Raw genomic sequence first — 22,194 nt, forward strand, 5'->3', positions numbered from 1 at the left:
CAGTGCTTTTGTTAAAGCACCTTACATACTGCAAGTAATAGTAGCTTGTTACTCATTTAAATTCTGAAGTGTAAGCAACAAGGAATACAAGAAGAAAGGGCATTTATATAATCTTGTCTCTGCCAAGTACCTTGTAGTTTGTGCTGTAGAACAACAGCCAAATGAGGTAGTATTGATTACCAGTTGAAAAATTCATACGAATAATGCTAACATATAGTTTTCAATTCAGAAAATGTAAACTCAAATACAAGATGAACTAGTAGCAAACATACACTAAGAAGTACGAATTTTAGACAGAAATGGCACTACGTGAATGCCAAGTATAGTAGCCATCAGTATTTCTTTCCTTGAGTCTTCTCAGTTAATTATATTTTTTAATTAACTTTTTCTATATACCACATTAAATTCTCAGGTTTCAAGCAGAAAGTTGGTAAGCAAGGTGAAAATTCTCCCTCTGAGGTGTTCTGGTATACATGACCACTGAGCCGCCGCGGTGGCTCAGTGGCTATGGTGCTCGGCTGCTGACCCGAAAGACGTGGGTTCGATCCCGGCCACGGCGGTTGAATTTCTTTGGAGGAGAAATTCTAGAGGCCCGTGTACTGTGCAATGTCAGTGCACGTTAAAGAACCCCAGGTGGTCGAAATTTCCGGAGCCCTCCACTACGGCGTCTCTCAAAGCCTTAGTTGCTTTGGGACGTTACACCCCATAAAGTAAACTAAACTGGTATACACATTTTTTTGCCCCACCTTGTTCTTTCTTTCTGCCAAAAAAAGAGCACGAAATAGAAATAAAAATTCCTGGTAATAGCAAGGTTAACTAATTATGGTCATCTAGTTAAAAATTAAGCATAACAATATGAATTGGCAGCAGCTATGACACATAGCATTTAAATGCTCACCTGGTTTCTTAGAATGCTTCATTTAAAGAAGACTTTGGTGCATGCTGCTGACTAACATGCAACTCGTAAAAAATGTGAAACTATTTTAGCAACTTTCTGCAAGGGGATTGAACCACTGCACAGCTGATGAGCAAACATCAAACTCTTCTTACAAAGCTGAAACCCTGTACTGTCTCCCAAAAATGGAGGTAACGGAACGGTACGTCACCATGCAACCCCTGCGTCGTTCAAGCAGTTGCTCCTTTTGCTGTAAACGGCTTTCCCATTCTTCCAGCTGCTTCTGCTTTTGACTGAGGTCACGCTCGGCGCGCTTCATCAGCTCCAGAGTAGATTCGATTTCTTGCCTGCACACATGCAAGTGTTTTCAAAAAGTGAGCAAAAAAACATGCATCTCATCCCAGCGTCGCAAAAAGGGCCAGCGTCATGGTAAAGATAAATGTGTCAGAAGTGATACGTTATGAAAAAAAAGGAGTGGGGGGGGGGGGGGGGGGGGGGGCAAATCTAAAAGGAAACTAAAATTACAGATGTAATAAGCCAAGGCCAAAAAACAAAAAGATGATTCTGGGTAAGAACACCGGTTTCTTTTTGAATTTTGTTCAATGTATACATGCATGTCACTGGAAAAAGATTCCAAGTTCACAGGTTTTCATTACTCATGTGTATTCCTTGCAAGGATCTCTGTCAAAACAATAAACATTGGTCTAGAAGTTGCAAGAATTTGCGTAAGCATGATCACTAGCAGTTGATTATGGCAGAGTGCTCTAGCAAGAGGGAAAGAACTTACTTCCAAACACTGCGTTGACTTAAATATGCAGATGCAAGGTTGCAAAGAGAATCTGAAAAGTGCCAAAGAGAGAAAGAGAGGAAGATACAAAAGCATGCTGCATAAAGGCAAAAGAAGAATTATTCTAAAAAAAAATGAAAAAACAGTTTTTATTTGTTGTACAGCTACAGAAAAGGGATACTGAAATTAGTTGTGCATGCATTGTGAGAAGCCTACATCAATTAGTTTTTGTAGACCAAATGTTTAGGGGAATCCCCCAAGGTGGAGTAGATTTGTAATAAGGGAGTAATTACTCATTAACGTCCACTCAAGCGCAGCCATACGCTACAAAGGAAAGCTATACAGCTTTCTCAGAAACTTCGCAGTTAAAGAAAATTCGTCCTGGTCCGGGGTTCGAACCCGGGACCACCGCTTCACCGGAGCAGTCGCTCTACCAAATGAGCTAACCAGGACGGCAAGCTTATGGTAGGGCGAGAGTGAATTGATCAATAACTCGAAGTGAGAACAGTGTTGACCAAATGTTTAGGGGAATCCCCCAAGGTGGAGTAGATTTGTAATAAGGGAGTAATTACTCATTGACGTCCACCCAAGCGCAGCCATACGGCTACAAAGGAAAGCTCTCAGAAACTTCGCAGTTGAAGAAAATTCGTCCTGGTCTGGGGTTCGAACCCGGGACCACCGCTTCACCGGAGCAGTGGGTTTTGTAGAACTTTACTTGAAGGTTTGTACACATCCTTTTTAATAATAAAGGCCCAAATTATAGGCAGGTGAAACTGTGCCGCTAAAACTAAGTGCATTTAAATCTGACCGAGGATGTTTTCGAAAATTACACTATCGTAACACAGGATGAGACCGGTGCCAGTTTTATCTTGTTCTGTGATTATCTGGTTTGTGTAACTAGCAATGCACGAATAGTACTTTTTCAAAACTGATTCGAAGGTAAATAGTAAAGCCTCGTTATCGAATCGAACGCTACGAGTATAGCTAAAAACCAAATAGAACAAGAATAAAATAGTGATAGAACCGAACCTAATATTTCTACAAATATTCGTTACTTCTTTAAATGGTCGTGTCAAAGGAATAATTATGAGAAACCTAGACCACTTTAATAAATTATGCATGAGACTAAAAATTTAATTCATAGACATTGGTTCTCTAATTATGCCAGCAGATGACAGCCAAAGGCTCTTGTAGAAAGGTAATAAAACAGAAACAGGGTAAGAGAAGCCATGTGGGAGAGTATATGTATATTATGAGTGCCCAGAGAAAAATGTGCTGCCTCCACACATGTACACGGGTCAGTACAAAGAAACAAACTAAAAGCAATTAGTCAAAAGCAAGCAATGGCAACACTGTTATATTGTATAATTTTCCCTGCCTCTGTCACCTAGAAGACTTATCATGTCGATAAAGATAAAGCAATGGACAACTCTTTTAATACTAATGAAAAACTGTTATTTATGAACAAAGTGTAACACTGCTAAGTCGTGGAACAAGAAAGCAGGATAGAGCAAACTCAAAAGCTAACATTCAAAAAGTAACTCAGCAATACCAAAACCAAACAGTTAAGGTCTCCAGGCTTTCTTGCTTGAATACCTGAGCTTTAGAAGAATGGCCTGAGGGGCGAGTTGGTGCATGATGAAATGCTAACATGCGCATGTGGTGTCCCCTTTCTTGTTAGCGTCCTTGTTGCGCCGCCATTCATTTCACCTGAGCTTTCTTCACACCCTACACCATTAACAACTGTTATTTTCTTTGTTTGTTTTTCTGTTAGAGCTTGCCTCGAATATGCTACCAATTACACGAATCCTAACACGATGAGATCAGTTCTCACCATAAGCAGTCTTGCAAGACGAAACTAAGACAAATGGCAAATGGAAAAACACAATACTTGTAAGCATTAGCTTCAGCAAGCATAAGGTTAGAAATTCCATTGCCAGGATGAAAGCCATGTTCACTAATTTGCAGTAAATTTTTGCAAATTGCCATGTTCACAAAATGACAAGACAGCAGAAGCTCTGAACTGAATCCATCACAGCGGGTGGGCTGCAAGGGTTGGAATGTCTAAGCTGACCTTGACGTTGATGATGCTTTTAAGAGCAAACTGACAGGCACGAGAATGCAACTTGGTCATTAAATGTGCTCATGTGGTCATTAAATGTGCTCATAGTGGCACCCTAATAATGAATTGGGACGTTAAACCCCATAAACCAAACCTAATAATGAACACACACTCACCATCTTCACTCATCGCATTCAAGTGGTGCAGAATAGTAGAAAATGAAGGCCGCTCCTGCAAGCAGATAAAACAAAGCAACAATAATTTTTTATTTCACTGCCATGAAACTTGTCCACACTGTGCATTCAAGCAAATTTTAGAACTTTACACAGTACGGCAGGGGCGCCCCAAAAATATGCTGCTGATTATGACATTAAATCAAACACAGACACAAACTGATTAATGGCTGCTGTAGCAAGCTGTAGGAAAAGAAAATTAAGTAAAGAAGAGAAACAGTGATAGATCGTGTACTACAGAAAACTCAGTTCACAAGCAGAAGAAATGATCGAGCTGATAGTAATGCATAAAGCCCAGCCAACTTTGAAGTGAACTAATTTACTAATTCTCTTCACCCTCGCATTTTCAATGAGGTCACATCTGTACAAAAATCGTAGCAGCTTTGAAAAGGCACAGCTAAGCTCAGATGGGCAATTGATGGAACTTGATTAAGTAAGACAATTAATTCTGGTATCGATAAGGGATTGATAGGTGATCGATGAGTGATCGATAACTGATCGATAAGTGATCAACTTCCGGTCTGAGGGTCTAGACTTCCGGTCACGAGTCTTGGTTGACGTGAAAAGTGTGGAAGTGTTATGTTGACGTCTTGGTGTGACGTCATAAAGTGTGACGTCATGCTTACGCATTTTTCCAATGCGGGTGCCACAGTCATCTCTAACGTTTTTTAAATGTGAAATCAAATTAATTGGATATTAAGCCAGCGTAAGTGGCCACATATCTGCTGCAACTCTTTTTAAGGCTGACGAAATTAGGTTCCAAGAAGAAAAAAATTGCAAAATGAGCCTTGGTGAATGACAGAGCAGTTGAAAAGTTGTGGATTTCTGCACGCTACATTTTTCATTACTGTGCAGTTTGATCGACCAAGAGCCTTCGATGAACATAAGTATTTATACTACAATTGGTTATTTTTCTTATCTTACACAAAGTTTAGGAAGGTTTGCACCTTGTGTTCTTATAAGAGAATTGTTTTAGCATCGGGCTACACATGGGGTAAAACACATCATGGTTCTGCACATGCCTAAAGTAACAATAATTGTTTTATTGTCTGCTTCAAAGCTTCGTATTTTCTTCATGACTCTCTAGGATAGTCCAGAAGGAAATGAATGATTACCAAGTGGGGCAAAGAAGACATGAAAAAAGCTCTGAAGAGTACAAAGTTACACCAATGCCACCAAGCATTTTGGTATCCCTAAAGACGCCTAACACAGAACAGTAAAGAAAATTTGAAAGGCAGGAACTGCACTAAAAATTCTTTCAAGTTTAATCTTTGGACTGTTTCCAGAGGGTAAAAATGGTTACTTGTGCAACACATTCTGAAAATGGAGCAAGCACCGACTGGTCTGACCTATGATAACATCTGGAGACTCATGTTCATGTACTCCAGTCTTGAACCAAATTGTATGCCCATTTGACAGGAACAAAGCAAGAGCTATATCCTAATACTAAGACAGAAAAAAAAGTAGCAAAGAAGGTAGAATATTCAAAACAATCATGTATGTAGCCAGGCCACATGCAAAGCCTGACTGTTGGACTGCCACATCTGCCGTGGATCATGCAACAAAACAGTGCAGAGTTCTGTATGGATACATCACATGTCACATGGTTGGTTTGGTTGGTTTATGGGGCTTAACGTCCCAAAGCGACTAAGGCTATGAGAGACGCCGTAGTGGAGGGCTCCGGAAATTTCGACCACCTGGGGTTCTTTAACGTGCACTGACATCGCACAGTACACGGGCCTCGAATTTCTCCTCCAAAGAAATTCGGCCGCCGCGGCCGGGATCGAACCCGCGTCACATGGATAGGGTCACAGACTGCATAGGCACCCATACCAATTCTGTACAAATTCATTGCAACACTAAGTAATATTTTAACTTTAGAGCAGCATCTCATTTTGCCCCATGCACTCTTATTTTTTCCTGGGTGCCAGGGCAAAATGCGACAATTTGCTTCCTAATTTCATAAAATTTTGCGGTGTTCCAGTTTAACTGGCCATTTCACACTGACCGACCATGATGCCAGGACAATAGCAAATAATTGTGTTTGTTAATAGTTGTGAATAATAAAAATAAAGCAGTGATTCACAAATCTACATTAGGTTTTCCCCCTCTCCCCTACATGCATTCAAAACTCCTGCCCAAACTTTAGCACACCTAAGCCTACTATAGATGTTATCAATGACAAACATTTCACCTCATTATTGCTGAAAAAAAAATAAATGCTGCTCTCTATGTTGCACTGACTTCAAGCATTGACTGCTTGATCACACCGCGAGATGACACACTGCATGGGCTCACGACAGAAATGTTTTGCAATGTTAGAGCTCAACACACCCAGTGCAGCTGGGTTAATTTCAAACCCCTAAATTTGGTGATAGTGGTTCTAGCCATTGTTATTCACGACAGTATAAGCGTGTGCTATTTAGCCATCAACGCATAACCAATTTGGGGCCTCCCTCCTGCAACTGTGTATACGTCTCAATAGCCGCAAATGCGAAATAATATAATGTATATGAATATAATAATTCGGGCATACTTCTGAAGCGATGTAAATATGATCAAATTTAAACAAAAACTGAAGAAAATATCTGATATGAATCACCGCAAAACAAGAAATAGAGTGCAGGAGTCCATGTAGCAAGATAAACTCAACAAACTAACAGATTACTTCCCATGAACAAGATGTACCGATTCACAGCAACATACTATTTCAAGTATACTTCAGTGAACATGCACGATGGGATGCAGATAATTGCATGAATACTGTAAAACCAAAACAAAGCCAGTGCAATAGCAACCAGGCTTATTTCGAGGTGCATCAGAGGACAGGGAAAGAGCGTGAGTGTACCTTGGGATCTGTCTTCCAACAGGCGGTCATCAAATTTGCAAAGGCAGCAGGGCACGTGCTCGGAATGGTGAGCCGCTGAACACAGGCAGCAGAAACAGAGAAAGAGAGATGGAGGAAACACGATGAGCACATAATCTTAAGACAAAAAACAGAGCAGCATCAATATGTGAGGAAGTAATTTGTAGCAAGGAAGAGAAAAGACGTACCTCCTCCTTTTCAACAACTGCCCAAGCCACCTGGAATCCTTCTATGCCTTTGAAGGGAACTTCGTGAGTGAGCAACTCCCAAAGAACAACACCAAAGGACCAGACATCACACGTTTCTGATGATGGCAAACATTGAATCACCTGCAAGAATTTGCGCAAACATTGAGTTTTGTTCAAACTAATTGTCCATCATAGAATGATGGCATGACAGTCAAAATTGCCTGCATAGACAGAACATAAGAAATGCAACTGCTGCTAGACAGCACAGTTATTATGTTCATGTCAAAATATTTACTGTGCACAATGCACGAGCGTGTCATCCATTTGTTTCAGCAGATCTGCTTGTCAACATAAAAATTATACAGTGCACCACTTTATGAAGTCAAGACTTATAGTTCACACTGTGCTCACATATTTCGACCCAGATGCAGTAAAGTTGGTAATAAACACAACAGGTGCAGGAACAAGCACACATTTCTTGTAGGTTGTGTATAACTATGTACTCAAGATAGGGGAAATGAGGGCAAATTAAAGTTGGTCTGTATCAATATATTAGCACAATCTAACAAAAAAAAACACTACTTTCACTTACGTGAGGCTTTTATAAGCTAGAAAAGGTAAAGAAATTAATGTGCTGACAATCACTGGTTTATTTCACAATTAAACTCTGGTGACCTGACACAGCTTTTTCTCGCACGGATACCAGAGGCTATGCTACACCACCTTTCACTTCAAAATGGTAATCACATAGTCTTTTTCGATGTAGACATCACGTGTTCCACTCAAGAGGTGGGGAAATTTTTAAGTGTAATTTTCCTTGCAATAAATGTGTCTTTTCGTGCCAGACAAATATCGGTGTACCCAGAGAAGGACATAGAATCGATTTTCACAAAGTACAAACATTTCTTGACACTGTCCTCAGTATGCCTTTACTGCTATTCAGAATCATTTTAACAATCCACAGCAACCATGGCTTGGTTCACTTGGCAACAAGTAAACAGAACAAAAATTTATGCTAGCAAAATTTATGCTAGCCACCAATACAAATCGCGGCGCTTGATTAATGCACCCTTGTTTCTTATTGTTTTTATCTGTCAAAAGCTGATGTTGCCGTGACTGAACAGAAGGAAAAAAGGTACAGTAAACCCTAACAAGATCACCTCAGGGGCCATCCAAGGCAGTGTGCCTGCCAGTGACATTCTGGTCGTAGCACCCAGGAATCGAGAGGCTCCGAAATCACATATCTGATTAAAAGGAAAAGCAAAATTAGCATCTGCAGTGACTAATTAGCATGTTCAGGTCAGACTGTAACACAAGCAAAGGTCAATAAAAATATCCTGTTATTTTTATTTTTACAAGTTTATTTTTGACATCGATTTGTCAGAGGTGACGGGACAAAAGGCAATTCATTTTTTGCCTGACGTGGCCCCGTCACCCGTTACATACACAACAATACACACGAACACAAGAGCATGCACAAGAAAAAAAAATTTTTTCACCATCCATGTACATTATGTTGCCCAACACTTTTAATCATTCTACTGAATGCATAATGCATTCCCAATTACTTTTTTTTCTCATTGCTATGGCAGTTCTTGCGTATTTCAACAAACAAAAGTGTCCCATTTTAAGTTGTAACACATTAATTATATTAGCACTTTAGAGTAAATTGTTTCCCAAAAAAATTAAAATATATAAGATTTACCCTGCCCAGACCCTTACACTATGCCTAATGCAATTTTTATACAAAAGAAAACAATGAAAACCATTACCTTGCATGTGTAGTCTGAACATATCACGACTGAGGAAGAAAAAAGGAAATATCACCACATTAGTTACCAATGGTAGGCATCAAATCAATGAGAAATTTCAAAAAAGTGTATAAGCTAAAACAGTATGAAACAAACTAACACATTTATTCTTGCTGGCTATATTTAGACAATTGTCACAAAACACTTAACACATCAGACATAAAAATTAATTTCTATCAAGGACTCCAAATTTACAAACTAATCTCTAGACGCAACACATTTAATATGCTTTCAAGTTAGCAGGCATCTCTGTTTAGCACACATGATAACATGAAAGCTTCTAGTAGGTCACATGGACTAGTTTGGGCCAACTAGTCCATGTGACCTAGGTTTGCTGCTATGCCTACTAAATCATAACCCAAACCAAAAGAAGGCTTACCATTCTTAGATTTCAGGTCTCTATGAATGACTTTGATAGGTGCCTCTTCATGCAAGTAATGCATGCCTGCAATGGCCAGCAAACCGCAGTTGCAAATGCAATACAGTACAAAGGAACAGAAACATGGTGTGTGTTAACAGCAAAAAAAAGGAGCCGTGAACAATATTAACCAGATAGAAATGAAACTTATGTTTTATACTCTTGAGCTGACAAACTAGCCATCTGCTGTTTACTACCCAGACAAATCACTGAAAACTGACTGTTTGCCAAATCACTAGAAAAATGCTAATGTTGTTTCAGTACACAAGAATCGCCCTAGTAAGAAGTACAGAAAACTAGAGACTGATTTCGCTCACAAGTGTTAGTTGCAAAATGATAGCGCACATAAGTATAGCATAGTAATAAAGCATCTGAAGCATAAAAGACCGCAAGAAATTTCACCAAGATTTTTAGAAATGACTGTTCTTTTAGGATCTGGTCAGAAGTTTTTTTCTGCATTTGACAGCCATAAATAAGTAGACTGCTTATTTTTAGATCTTAATAATCTTCTGATTCAGTCCAGCTTGCGATATTGCTCCACAAGCTACCATATTTTCTGGGGAAGAAGTTACATATTTTTCTTCAGAATTTTTTATCAATGCATATTATACAACAGTATACAACAGTGCAACTTGTATATCCTCAGTGCATTTTTATAGCATTTACTGCGTCAACAGATGTGTGTTATTCACTAGTGAGACTTACACAGGTGTCTTATATACCAGAAAATACGGCATTTTTTTTCAAAATACACAAAAGGTGTGGTCAGATGGATTCATGAACACCTGCAAGGGCACATGCAATGTGTCATAATAAACAGCTGCTAATCTGATACAGTCGGATACAACTCAAGAACGAAGCGGCATTCCCCCTTCAAAGGACCCCCTTCCAGCCAATGGTGTCGGCCGATTCTCACGAGTAGCGTGACAATGCAGGGAGTGGCAGATGAAAGGGGACAGTCTCCTCTCATCATTGTCATGCTTAGAAGGTTCATGAGAATCGGTTGACGCCACTGGCAGGAATGCAGCTTCGTTCTTAAGTTGTATTTGACTATAATTCCCCTTTGACATTTGGTGTGTCTTGGGGATCTGTACTGGGGTCACTCCTGTTAGCATACATGGTCTGTTCTGAAAGTAGTAGGACTCATTTTTTTAAACAAAATTTATTCAAGAGAATAGTACAAACGATTATAATTTTTCAAGGTAGCACCCTTCCGCACCTACACGCTGCTGCCAATGAGTTTTACAGTTTTCGTACGCCTCCAGGAACGCCTGGACCGGAATGCTGTTTAGCTCCCTCGTCACGGCCTGTTGAACCACCTCTACCGATCCGTGATGTTTCCCCTTGAGCGTCGATTTTATTCTCGGGAATAGAAAAAAACCTGGCGGGGCCAAGTCGAGACTATAGGGGGGCTGAGGCAGCGTTGCCGCCTTGTGCTGGGCAAAAAATCGGGGCCCTCATTCACATGAAGAAGAAGATCCTACCGGTTGGCCTTTTCCTCCTCTGACAACACTCCCGGCACCAACTTCGTGCACGCTTTCCTCATGGATAAGTTTTCTGTCACGATCTCAAAAACTTGGGTTTGAGGAATGCTCAAGTCATCAGCAATCATTCTGATACTCATTCTGCGATCATTGCTAAGTAAATGTTTCACTCGCTACACATTTTCGTTGGTCTTGCTGGTCGAAGGGCGTCTGGAGCGGTCGTCCTCCTCCACTCTTTCCTTACCTTCTCAGAAAAGCTTGTGCCACTCAAAAAACACCTGATCTACCCATGGAAGCATCACCGTAGGCCTCCTTAATCATGTTGTTTGTCTCTTTGCCCGTTTTACCAAGATTTACTCAAAATTTGATCGCGTATCGCTGATGCAATAAACGCTCGACGATTCTGCGTGACGAGACGTTTCGACAGGGGTTCACAGTACAAGCGACCTCCTCTTTTTAACGGCCGAGAGTCGACTGCCGATTTTCCCCAGCATTCCCAATATCCCCCTTCAACGATCCTGCACACACAGACCACCTCTCGTCCGCCCGTTCGCCCAGGAAAAAACCAGTCCTACTACTTTCAGAACAGACCCTGTATATCAGTGATGTTGTCCAAACTGAGTCCCCCATGGAACAGCTTTATGCAGATGATTGTGTCATTTACAAAAGTATGTAGGCTGCGCATATGATGACCCCCTGCCTTCAGGATGATGTGAATCATATTCATGGCTGGCGCATAAAATGGAACATGTAGCCAAGAGATATATTGCTGCTACCATATAGACTGCCGGCAAAAAAAAGCAGATGCCATCACAGGCACCACAGGGCACCAGCTCACAACTTGTCACACACGCAAGGAAACAGGCAAAGGATGGTAGGGAGGGCAGATCATTTGAGTAAGTTGAGCAAACCGGCTACCTCCCCACTGCTGAAGCCTGTGTCACCACACTGCCTCTTCAGCCACAAAACGTGCTTTCTCCTTTCCCAAAGGAGGGATACACTGAATGTGTGAATATCCCTCAAATACCGCTCAGTGCAAGTTTTTACCTCTTATGTGCAGGCACTCCCCAACCATGCCTAAATATTTCACAGACAATGTACAGTCGAGCGCGATTTGAAGGTTATCGTGCGAGCGTCGACCGGGAACATGAACAGCGCCATGGCCCAGAATTCTCTGCCGAGGCGACGGGGTTATCAGGCCAGCTTCCCTCACTCTTTTTGCTGTTCCTTCAGCAGCCGTCACTCCCTTCCGGGCTATCAGTTCCTTTTTTGGGGGGGTGTTGCGAACAGGCAGTGACCGTAGTGCTCACGACGTATTCTTCGGTATTATCTGGTGATCAAAGGCGATATGACGAGGCGATGCTGCGTTGGTATATTTTTTCCAACTTCAAAGTCGTTAAAATCAAGACGAGGGAAGCACTGGGTTTACCAGATCTTTCCCACCAATTTTGTTATCGCCGGCAAAGAAACGAGGTAACCAAGTGCACACTTTATCGCAACAAATGGAAAGCTTAGAATAGAGAGAAAGGGCGGTGGGTTTGTCACGGGGGTGATGGTTGTTGTACGGAACAGCGAACGAGGGAGAGAAGAGTGCGAAGTCATGATTTTTTTCTGTTCCCAAACTGGCCGCCAGGTGCCTGGAGTGCTAGGCTAGTCGACGCTCGCGCGATAACCTTCAAATCGCGCTCGACTGTACACCTTACAAGAATACAGGCACACAAATACCTGGGTACTGTATTTTCCGCACTACAGACCACAGACTACACATGTTTAAAACCTGAAATTTTGCGTAGTGTGGACTAAACTTGAAATAATCTTTTAAGACTGTTTGTCAGAGCCGCAAAAGAATATCATGGCTGTCTAAATAAAGAAAATTTGTGGACCAACTGCGTCAATGACATTTTACCAAGCTAAATCACATGTAGAAATAAGCTTCCATTTGCAAGAGAATGATGCTCGCAGTGGCTGCTTTTCGGTGCTTGGATTTGTGAGAACATGTGCGAAACCTTGATGAATAATGCCACGGGAGGCGTCGGAGTAATGCCTTGCGCTATGGCTGCTGAAGAAGGTATCCAGGAAGTTGGAGTCAACGGCTTCACGAAAGCTGGACTAGAAATTTTTGCAATAGAGGTGTCAGATTCTGAACGCAATAAAGACACTGACAAGCCGTCTGTCGAATTCAACATGCTTGACTTGGTTCATTCCGACAACCCTAGGGAAAATGATTTTGATAGGTTTTAAAACTGACTTCTATGCGGTCTATGAAAAGCACACAGTTTTACTGCCTGGCAACAAAATTTTTGTTATAGTGCTTGCCGAAAATCTAAAAAACTTTTTATTTTAAGCCGAAATTCATCTTTTCGGACTATGCACTGGGTGCAGACTATACATGTAGCATTAAAAACCCCCTCTTGAAGGTTGAATTCCTCAAAATGTAACTTTTCCAAAGCATCGCTTAAAATAAAATAGCTGCTTTGCTTCTCGAAAATACGGCCAATTCTAAAGCATCCCTGTGTAGTCTGGGATCTACAACTTGAAAGTTTGACTGCTAAGCTGGAATGGGTAGAGAAACAGGCCACCCGGTTCAAAAGCAGCAAATGTAATTATTAGGAAAGAGCACGGTGAGAAAGAGTCATGTCTATTAAGGCTTCATCAGGGTGGGAACCACTAAGTTCATCAGGGTGGGAACTACTAAGGCACATAAAAGCTTCACACTAAGTTAAAAATGTTGTTTCATGTTTATCGCTCCAAAATCCGAATTCAGAGTGATCTTCACTAATTAAAGGGACACTGAGGAGAAATTGAAGTTGGCTTGTATCGACAGAATACCAGCTCCTGATTACAAAAACACCACTCATACTGAGAACAAAGCTCTTGTAACGTAGAAAAGAGCAAGAACCAAAATACAGGTATCGCCGCCACAGGCCAAACTCGCAAGTACAAGCGTGATGACATCATAGGACAAAATAGTGTTGCTAGAACCAATGGTTCTAGCAACACTAGGACACGAAGAGCCACGAATCACTGAGGCGCAGCCAATGCATGCGCAAATCTCCTTGATGTCGCCGGATGGCGCCATGTACCCGGCAACTACATGCGCGCCTGCAGCATCAGAACCAATCAGCGCCTGCTCACCGGCGGTAGGCGGGCTCCCGGTATTCTGCTAACGGTAACAAGGTACACAGTATGCTAAAGGTGTCTATTTGCGAGAACTTCGTTGACGACTTCGAGAGCAGGATCCATCGTAACGCTGGCAAAACACCGGTGCAAACGTAAACGAAGCGACGGTAGCGACGGCCGCAATAGTCGATAGATGCCTTCAATGTGCAGCCGGTGGTAGCTTTTCGGCTGCTGCTAGGCCACACTGCTGGCTGCCAGAAATCACGGAGTCTGCGTTACGTCATGTGCATGTCATGTTTCACGTCACTTAGTCCTGTGTCGTCATAGGAGAATCCCAAGTTTGAATCAGCCGGCGGGAAAAACTTTTTCAACTTCGAATCCAGATTTCTTAGAAATAAATGCATCTTTCGCTGCCGGCCAAGTGGCAACAAAGCCATGAAATGCCGAACTATCGGATTTTGCTCTAAAAAAAAATATTAATAGAGCTCTCCTCACTGTCCCTTTAACTCCTCATTTCATCTCTGAAAGGTGTGAGGATACATAACTTCAAGAAGCCACATGCCGCACTAAATTGTTCCAGAATTTGGTCTGTCTTAGAACCAATGCTGCTTAGAATAAAGTACCATAAGACACTGCTAACTGTCAGGCTAAAGTACCATTCCGGGCTATGTTATCGTACATATGATACGTGCACAACTCCCATTTTTCCTCACATTCTGTACTGCTGTAAATATTTTTCATTACTGGAATACCTGTATATCTAGAGTGCATATTTTTATGTATCCTATTCATAGCCAGTTTTTTTCTTGTACGCTACCATTTTTGGCCTACTTCCGCGCTGTAATATTGTATTTATCTCCCTAAATGCACTTTGGACATTGCAGGCACATAAACAAAAGAACAAACAAACAAAAAACAAACAAACAAAAACTAAGCTTTGCAACATTTTGCATTTTTGCTATTAGCATACTTCACACCATACCACTACAAGCCCCGTCCACTCACCGGAGGCAATCTGGATGCCCCAGAGAAGAATCTGGCCAAAGCTCAGCATGGAGTCATTTTCTTGCATCGCCAGAAATGCATACAAGGAACCATGCTCTGCATATTCTGGCAAAGCAAACAGTTCCACAGATCTTGTAATGCACAGACTACACATCTACTTAATTCAGACATTCAGAGGAGAGCCAAATACATGCAAAACGGGTGCCGCAGTTCAAGTGAGACAGCATTTAAGAAATTCTGACACGGGTTGCAGGAATGAAACTGAACTAGTGTCTTGGCAGTCACTAAACACAGACAGTGTATATTTTGCTCCATACTGCAAGAAAGTTATGTTCTTTTTACTTTTTAATAAATGTAGTTTTTTCATCACTCTCCAGCGCATGGTCTAAAAATTTCCTGTTTGGCTACAAGGGGTGATTTTGAGACATGGCTACAAGTTTCTTCGAGAATGATTGCAGTCAAGTATGTGTGATTTTGTGACGTTCACAATTGTTTCCAACAATTTGCTTCCATTGCCTGGAAAGTTCTGAGCGATGTTTAAATAAAGCACACCCAAAAGTGTCAGGCATTAAATCCTTGCGACTACTAAGTGTTCATGATTTTGTTCACAGCGCAGCAAGAACGGGAAAGACGAAAGAGTAACACAAACAAGCGCTGTACTCTTGGCTTTCCCGTTCTTGTTCCGCTGTGAACAAAATCATGAATACTACTTACCAACTCGCTCAAATTTCTGCCTTGCTGGACTACTAAGTGTGCTTTCAGCACTGCCACCGACAAGTTTGTTTGCTCTTTTCTATCAGCAAAAGGCTCACTGCTTAAATAGTTGGTTTCAAGTTCTACATCATCTCGCCTGTCTGTCTTCCAAATATGCTCGACGCCTGTTATCAAGAATGAGTGACTTGCTAATTAATTAATTACACAGAATTAATTAACTTTCAGAATCCTTCAAGTACACAAAAAGTTTAAATTAGCGAGTTGTACAGTACTAGAAGAAACTTCAAAAGCTATAATTTATGAAAACATTAAAACAGATGGTTGGGTGAGCTGGTATGACATTTTCCTGAAGAACAGCGCGAACTTGGACGAGGACTAAAGGAAGACTTGCAGACGGGCACTGTTAGTAAGAGCGCCCGTCTGTGTGTCTTCCTTCAGCTCTCGTCCAAGTTCACGCTGTTTTTCAGAAAAATGAAAACATTGCTTCAGTATGGATGTTTTTCTCATACTCCGAATGAAACATGTGATAGCCCATAAGAGAACAAGAGTTCAGCCACCCATATACTTCAGTGACTGCGCTGTGCGAACTTGGGTGTGTCTTGTAACCTGCTCTTGCTCTCTTGCTGAGTGCATTTAAAGATTTGCGCATCTTCTTCTAGGGACAAAAAATAAATAAAGCTACTGCAACAAAAGGTATGCCATTGGTGATTTCTGTTAGTGCTCTACGACTTCAAAGTGAAATTTTTTTGCATATCTCCTATGGCTCAAATGTTACTATTTTAGCTAATTCAATTTGAATTGAAAAAAATGATCCTGTTCTCTTCATGTGATAGGCAGTAATATTAGTTTTATTTCGTTCCCACAACCTGCATTAGTTTCTTTAAACCTTTGGTCCATGTCAGCTAGAGCACCCTGTATATTCATGCCTTTAAAAGCAAGGAGCATGTTGGTCACAGCATGCAAAAAAAAAATTCTACGACATGTTCAAAAAAAAAAAAAGAAGTTTGACAAGCATACAGGCCACACAACTATCCCCTAACTACAAGGCCTTGCTCACCTGTGAGAATACAGAAATTCGGTGCCTTGGTGGCAGCTCCATAAAATGTTATAATATTCTTGTGGCTCAGAACACTCAATACTTGGGCCTAGAGACAAGCCGAAACAACCACACTGTAAGCTTCGCACACACTGAACACCACGGCCGTATAGCAAGCCTACATTGTGCCTTTGTAGTGCTGCATACCATCGACTCTTACCAGCAAAGTTGACCGTGATATGTGTGCTAAATATATTCAGTGCCAGTAAAGTCAAATCACCAAACACCTGCATTCAAGTGCTCGTAAGTCGCTCTGGTATATGTACCCCCCGTCCCCTTAAAGTACTGACTACTTCTATGCATGCCTTTGTAGTTCAATCCTAGCAACTGTTTAGACTAACATACAAAAGAAGGCAGCTATGCAGTGCATAAGTTGGTTAACACTAAATGCCAGTGTGTGTGCCCTTAAATAAAATATGTGAAGTGACTGTACTAAAGGCATTGCAAACCTGAACGTTTTCTCTCTTCTAGAGTATTCATAAATCACTTTTGTAGTACAGAAAAAAATTAAAATTGTGTACGAAAATTCACATTGTTAACCATTATTGTTAACCACTGCAAAAAATTTTAAGGATAGAAATTAAGTAGCAAACTGCCATGCGCACAGCAATGAGCTAGCTTGTCTAGAGCACAGAAGCGGAACATGTGATGCGGAACAAATAAGCAAATATTTTAGCGCAGCTATATTGCAAGAATAAAACCTGTGCCTGCTTTGCTTATACGGCTTTGCTTAAATGCAAGGGCTGGCTGTGGAATTCAGTGACTCCTTTAAAATTTAGCATCTTTCGCAACAAATAGCACTCCCGAACACTCTAGACAAACCAGTTCAGGACTGCATCCTGTAAAATTTCTGGTTTTGATCTTAAATTCCCTCTACACTAATAATCAAGGCCAATAAATGTCGTGGAATACAGACTGCAACTGCAGATGTAGCAACTAGTGCTGTAGCTGCAGTAGATTTGAAAACCCCAAAACATTACAGTTCTAATATCAACAGTTGCTAGGGGTTTAATTTTGGAGTGTTTATTCTTTTTGAATGCACTGTTTTTTTTTTTTTTTGCAGTGACACTGGAGCATGAAAAAATATTGAAAATTATTTTAAACTCAATAAAGACAGCCAATTACTCTGGTGAGGCATGCGAAATACATGACGTGATTTTTCACGAAGAGCTTTTAATTACCATTGCTGTAGCGAAGAGGCAGCAGTTTTCCAAGACTAAGAAAGGCTATAGGCCAACGAACAGTGCTCAGCACGCAGCAGCTAATTACAAAAGGGACATTCTAGCCTGCAGCTACTCCCATGAGGGACTGGTGATTTGAATAATAGCAATGCAAACACATCAATGGAAACATCAAAACATACACACATAATGCAGCCTTTATTGGTTTGGTTTATCGGGTTCAATGTCCCAAACGTACTCACGCTACGGGGGGATGCTGCAGTAGAGGGTTCTGGATAATTTTGACTACCTCGGGTTCTTTAACGTGCACCGACTTTTCGCAGTACACGGGCTTCTCGCATTTCATTTTCATCAAAATGCGACTGCCGTGAACGGGATCGAACCTGCGTCTTTCAGGTCAGCAGCCGAGCCCCATAACCACTGAGCCACTGCGGTGGCACTCCACTTTTAATCCTTTATTGGCACTCAATCTGCTTTTGAATACTAATTTTCATTTTGCCTTTCTCCTCTTAATTACTGTTTCTCCTGGATTCAATTGTGTGTCAACCTATTCTGTTAGTGTGAGGAACTGAAGCCAGACACCATTTTCCAAAGGCTGAAAAGTGTTCCTTAGAAATTTTGTAATCTTTGCATATGGCATTAAATGACACAAGGAATGCCAGAAAGTTTAGCCTAACTGAATGCTCTAGCTTAGGTACAGTGGATTCCTTCATAGATTAGTGAAAAACTTGAAAATTGGATATGATGATAGGAAAGGCACAGTAACGGTCTCACCCTTTGCAAACACCTCAACTGCACTGTGAGGGATTAGATGAAGAAGGGAGCGAAAGAAAGAAGAGAGAAGGAGGCACCATAATAGAGGGTTCTGGATTGTTGGAGTGACCTATGGTTCATTGTAGCATGCACACAGTACCTCTGGGGCTCAGCCGCCATGGTGGCTGAGTGGTTGTGGTGCTGCTAGCCCACAAGGCGTGGGTTAGGTCATAGCCGTGGCGTGGCAGTCGCATTTCAATTGAGGCGAAATGCTAGAGGCCCGTGTACTGTGCGATGTCAGTGCATGCACATTAAAGAACCCCAGGTGGTTGAAATTACCCGCAGCCCTCCCCTATGGTGTCCCTCGTAGCCCAAGTCGCTTTAGGACATTAAACTACATAAAACCAAACCAAACCAAACTTCCAGGGCTCAAAAAAAGTCAACAAAAATTATGTGCAGATGTTACAACAGACATGTACACAGCCTTTTGTGTCCTGTTGGACTTGGTAACAACTGGCTTTTAAGTTAAACACGAACGGTAAGGGCCCGGAAAACAAAATTAGCTGAATACATGATGCACATGGTGACAATAGAAATCTGTTCTAGTCTTTTGCTGTTTTCAGAACAATGCTGATTATGAAACTTGCCTCTTTCTCCAGAACAAGCAGCTTCTTGACAGCCACCACGAGATTCTGAGATTTCCACTTTGCACGATAAACGCTTCCAAAGGCACCACCTCCACATCGCTCGTAGAACTGTAGGTCTGCGAAGTCCACTTCCAGGAAGGGTGGGCACGAGAATTCGGAACTCGCACACTCGGTTGTCAGTTCTGTGTCCCCATCCTTCCAGGAAGCACTGTCGTCGTTTGAGCGCTCATCTTCAGCAAATTCCTCGCTTGTTGGCATTGTTTGCTGGTTTGTGGACAAGTCAAAACTGCTCTCGGTCTGGGAGGGCATCATGGTGCCTGCACTGCCTCCAGATTCAGCAGCCATCCTGGATCAGACCTGCCAGAAATACGAAACACTCTAGTTGTGCATAGTTGCGCCAATGCGGTACCAGCTGCACATATTTACACCATTGCAGTACTAGACACGGATGTGCAGAAATTTTGCGCTGAATGTTTCTAGACCTTTAAGGATGTGCTGAACAGTATTTCTAAATGTATTACTGAAATCTTTACCACAGCCAGTTAGTTGTATCAAACAAAGCAGCATGATGATAAGCTGCACTGCACGGAGGACATGTTAGTGGAATAAAGAGAGCAAGATCATTGCTACCCAGTAAACATGAATTTAAAAATGCACCAAATGCATAAGCAATATGTGAAGTCATTGGTTAAGCTCTGCACTGTGGCTGTCAGATTACATTCTTGCAATGACAACGGCAAGCTTACCAATAATAAAATGCCATATGTCATGTAACAGGAGAAAGCACTAAATTCCCACATTGTCGATAACTGCGGCAGAATCTTGTAGATAACTGCATTGTAGATAACTGCGGCAAAAGCTCGTGTTGGACTCTATAGTGCCCAAGTGAAAGACAGAAATGCAAACTCAAGTTTGAAGAAGGAAATATTTCATACAGATGAAACTGCAAGGGTATACATGTACCGGCATGTACAAAATGCCTAGAATGGATCCGACTGCGATGGTAATTAATCACTGCATGAAAGTTGCTGGCAGATGTCACGTACGAGATGAGAGCAAGTAAAGGGTAGTGTAAATCACGCGGGAAAGCGAAAGCGTCTTATAATCACTGCTACTTTCGTATTCATTCAGCTTACTGTTCAGGTGACAGATAGCAGCCAAAAGCTTCACCGAGTGATCATGAACCAGGTGATGCGACGAAAGCCTGCTAGACGATTCGACACACTGAGAGCACACATTACCCACTCGATAAAACAAATCATTTCAGATAGTGCTTGAAGTTGATGTTTCTATAATCAAACGGATGATCTGCATAGTATTTAAGCGCTGCTATTTACAGTATTCTTTTGCAAGCTATGGGCATTTATGCTTGTTTGGGTGCGCAAGTACACAAAACTGCCAAACTCGTGAAAAGACCGCTCGGTTTGCGCGAATGCAAAAGCTTTTTTCTTAGTTCTCATAGACCACTCGAAGGAATTCGTTTCGAGTAATCACGTAATGCCCTGAACAACGCAATCGAGCTATTTGTGCGACAGCAGAGTACTGCGAAATGTAGAAGATATTGCACCCTGTTTCACAGACAGTCGCAACCCAACCACTCTACCTGAAAGACAAGTGACCAGCGGTTTCTATACGCTTCCAGTACGGGCACAAATTATCGCAGTATAGGTACCGGCATGCAGGTGTAGCCATGCACGAATGCAGTACTAACGCGTACTTACGTTTTGGCGATTTAGATCGGCAGTTTCTCGGCTTCAGTTACTACGTTGTCGCATATGCACTTTCTGAAGCTTGCTCACCGCGTAGCGGCAACAGGGCATTCTTACCCAAATGTTATATGCATATTGGCACAGAAAGAAACAACATCGTCTAACCAAATTCCTTCAATTAAGATTAAGCGAGCAATAACGCAAGGTGTTATATTGTTATCATGAGCCTCGCGAGCTGTAGAGGAATTTTAGGCCTAGTTCAATGCAGACGATTTTTAAGGTCACATGACTTATATCTGTTCGTTTGGCCGCACGGGGTGCCTCGCTGTTCCAGTTCGGGCCAGACAGCAAGCAAGCTAACCATGAGAGGAGGCGTCCAATTTTAGAACGTGTGGCCTTCCTAGGCCGCGAACTTCTTCGAAAACGGCGTAACAACAGTTCAAGCTGGGCTGCCTCAGAGAAATCCTCCAAGTAATTACCACGCGCACGACGTTCCTGTTTTTACACGCGCTTTTCAGTGTAAAGTCGCTTCTAGCACTTTCTGACAGCCAGTAACACTTTCTGGCAGAATATCAAATGAAAGAAACGCCAACGCTTGTTTATTCAGCTGTGCTCAATGCTACGCTGCTGTCAGCCTAGGTGCGCCGCGGCCATAGACGTGATTTTAAAGGCTTCTCGCTGCGGTTGCGAGTAACTGTCAGCGTACGAAGCTTGCTAGCTGACGACATGCAAGCAGACGACGGATTACGACGCTCGCCAGGCCGAGAATACCCGGACGAATACGGTAACTTAGAGATACATGACAAACCCATGTCGTAACGCAATCTTGTCAGATGAGTTACCAACGTGTGCAGTGGCAGTGGCCATTTATCTTCTTCCGCTTTTAGTGAATTTTATATCAAGTCCATTGCCCTCCCAATTCGAATTATAACGAAGGGTCCATGCAAAAATGTCATCCCTACACGGAGCTAGTGTGCCCGGGTGTAGAGTGGCCAAAGTGCTACACCTTGTTTATATGGCTACAATTCTGGTTGTATTTATTGAACGCACATGAATAACATCTTACCTTGCCTGCAGTACATGCTGCAGGCTGTTCCGAAAAGTTAGAAAAGAAGGCAAAAAAGACTGCACGCCCCTTTCCAGATCCAGGCATGGTCACCACTGCTGCTGTTCTGCTGCGTTGGGCTTGTGACACAGGCTGTTAAGAGCGATGAACGTTGACAGC

The 22,194-nt window shown here is 41.9% G+C and overlaps 1 protein-coding gene across 1 annotated transcript in view; it reads right to left on the reverse strand.

The window, feature by feature from the left end:
* LOC149342448 (mitogen-activated protein kinase kinase kinase 20-like) overlaps positions 1–21,216 on the reverse strand; it is a 40,202-nt gene extending 18,986 nt beyond the window's left edge. Inside the window, exons 1-12 of the mRNA XM_089544801.1 lie at positions 20,982–21,216; positions 19,261–19,617; positions 16,641–16,728; positions 14,870–14,974; positions 9,222–9,287; positions 8,804–8,832; positions 8,192–8,275; positions 7,032–7,172; positions 6,826–6,900; positions 3,921–3,975; positions 1,683–1,734; positions 1,107–1,242 (exon numbers count right to left, since the gene is read on the reverse strand). Coding sequence (XP_089400927.1) covers positions 1,107–1,242; positions 1,683–1,734; positions 3,921–3,975; positions 6,826–6,900; positions 7,032–7,172; positions 8,192–8,275; positions 8,804–8,832; positions 9,222–9,287; positions 14,870–14,974; positions 16,641–16,728; positions 19,261–19,605 — 1,176 coding nt within the window. The 5' untranslated portion in view covers positions 19,606–19,617; positions 20,982–21,216. The remainder of the gene's footprint in view (positions 1–1,106; positions 1,243–1,682; positions 1,735–3,920; positions 3,976–6,825; positions 6,901–7,031; positions 7,173–8,191; positions 8,276–8,803; positions 8,833–9,221; positions 9,288–14,869; positions 14,975–16,640; positions 16,729–19,260; positions 19,618–20,981) is intronic.
* Positions 21,217–22,194: the final 978 nt, after the last annotated feature.

This window comes from Amblyomma mixtum, chromosome 5 (genome assembly GCF_055824585.1).
Source record: "Amblyomma mixtum isolate Tamu chromosome 5, ASM5582458v1, whole genome shotgun sequence".
Lineage (NCBI taxonomy): Eukaryota > Metazoa > Arthropoda > Arachnida > Ixodida > Ixodidae > Amblyomma > Amblyomma mixtum.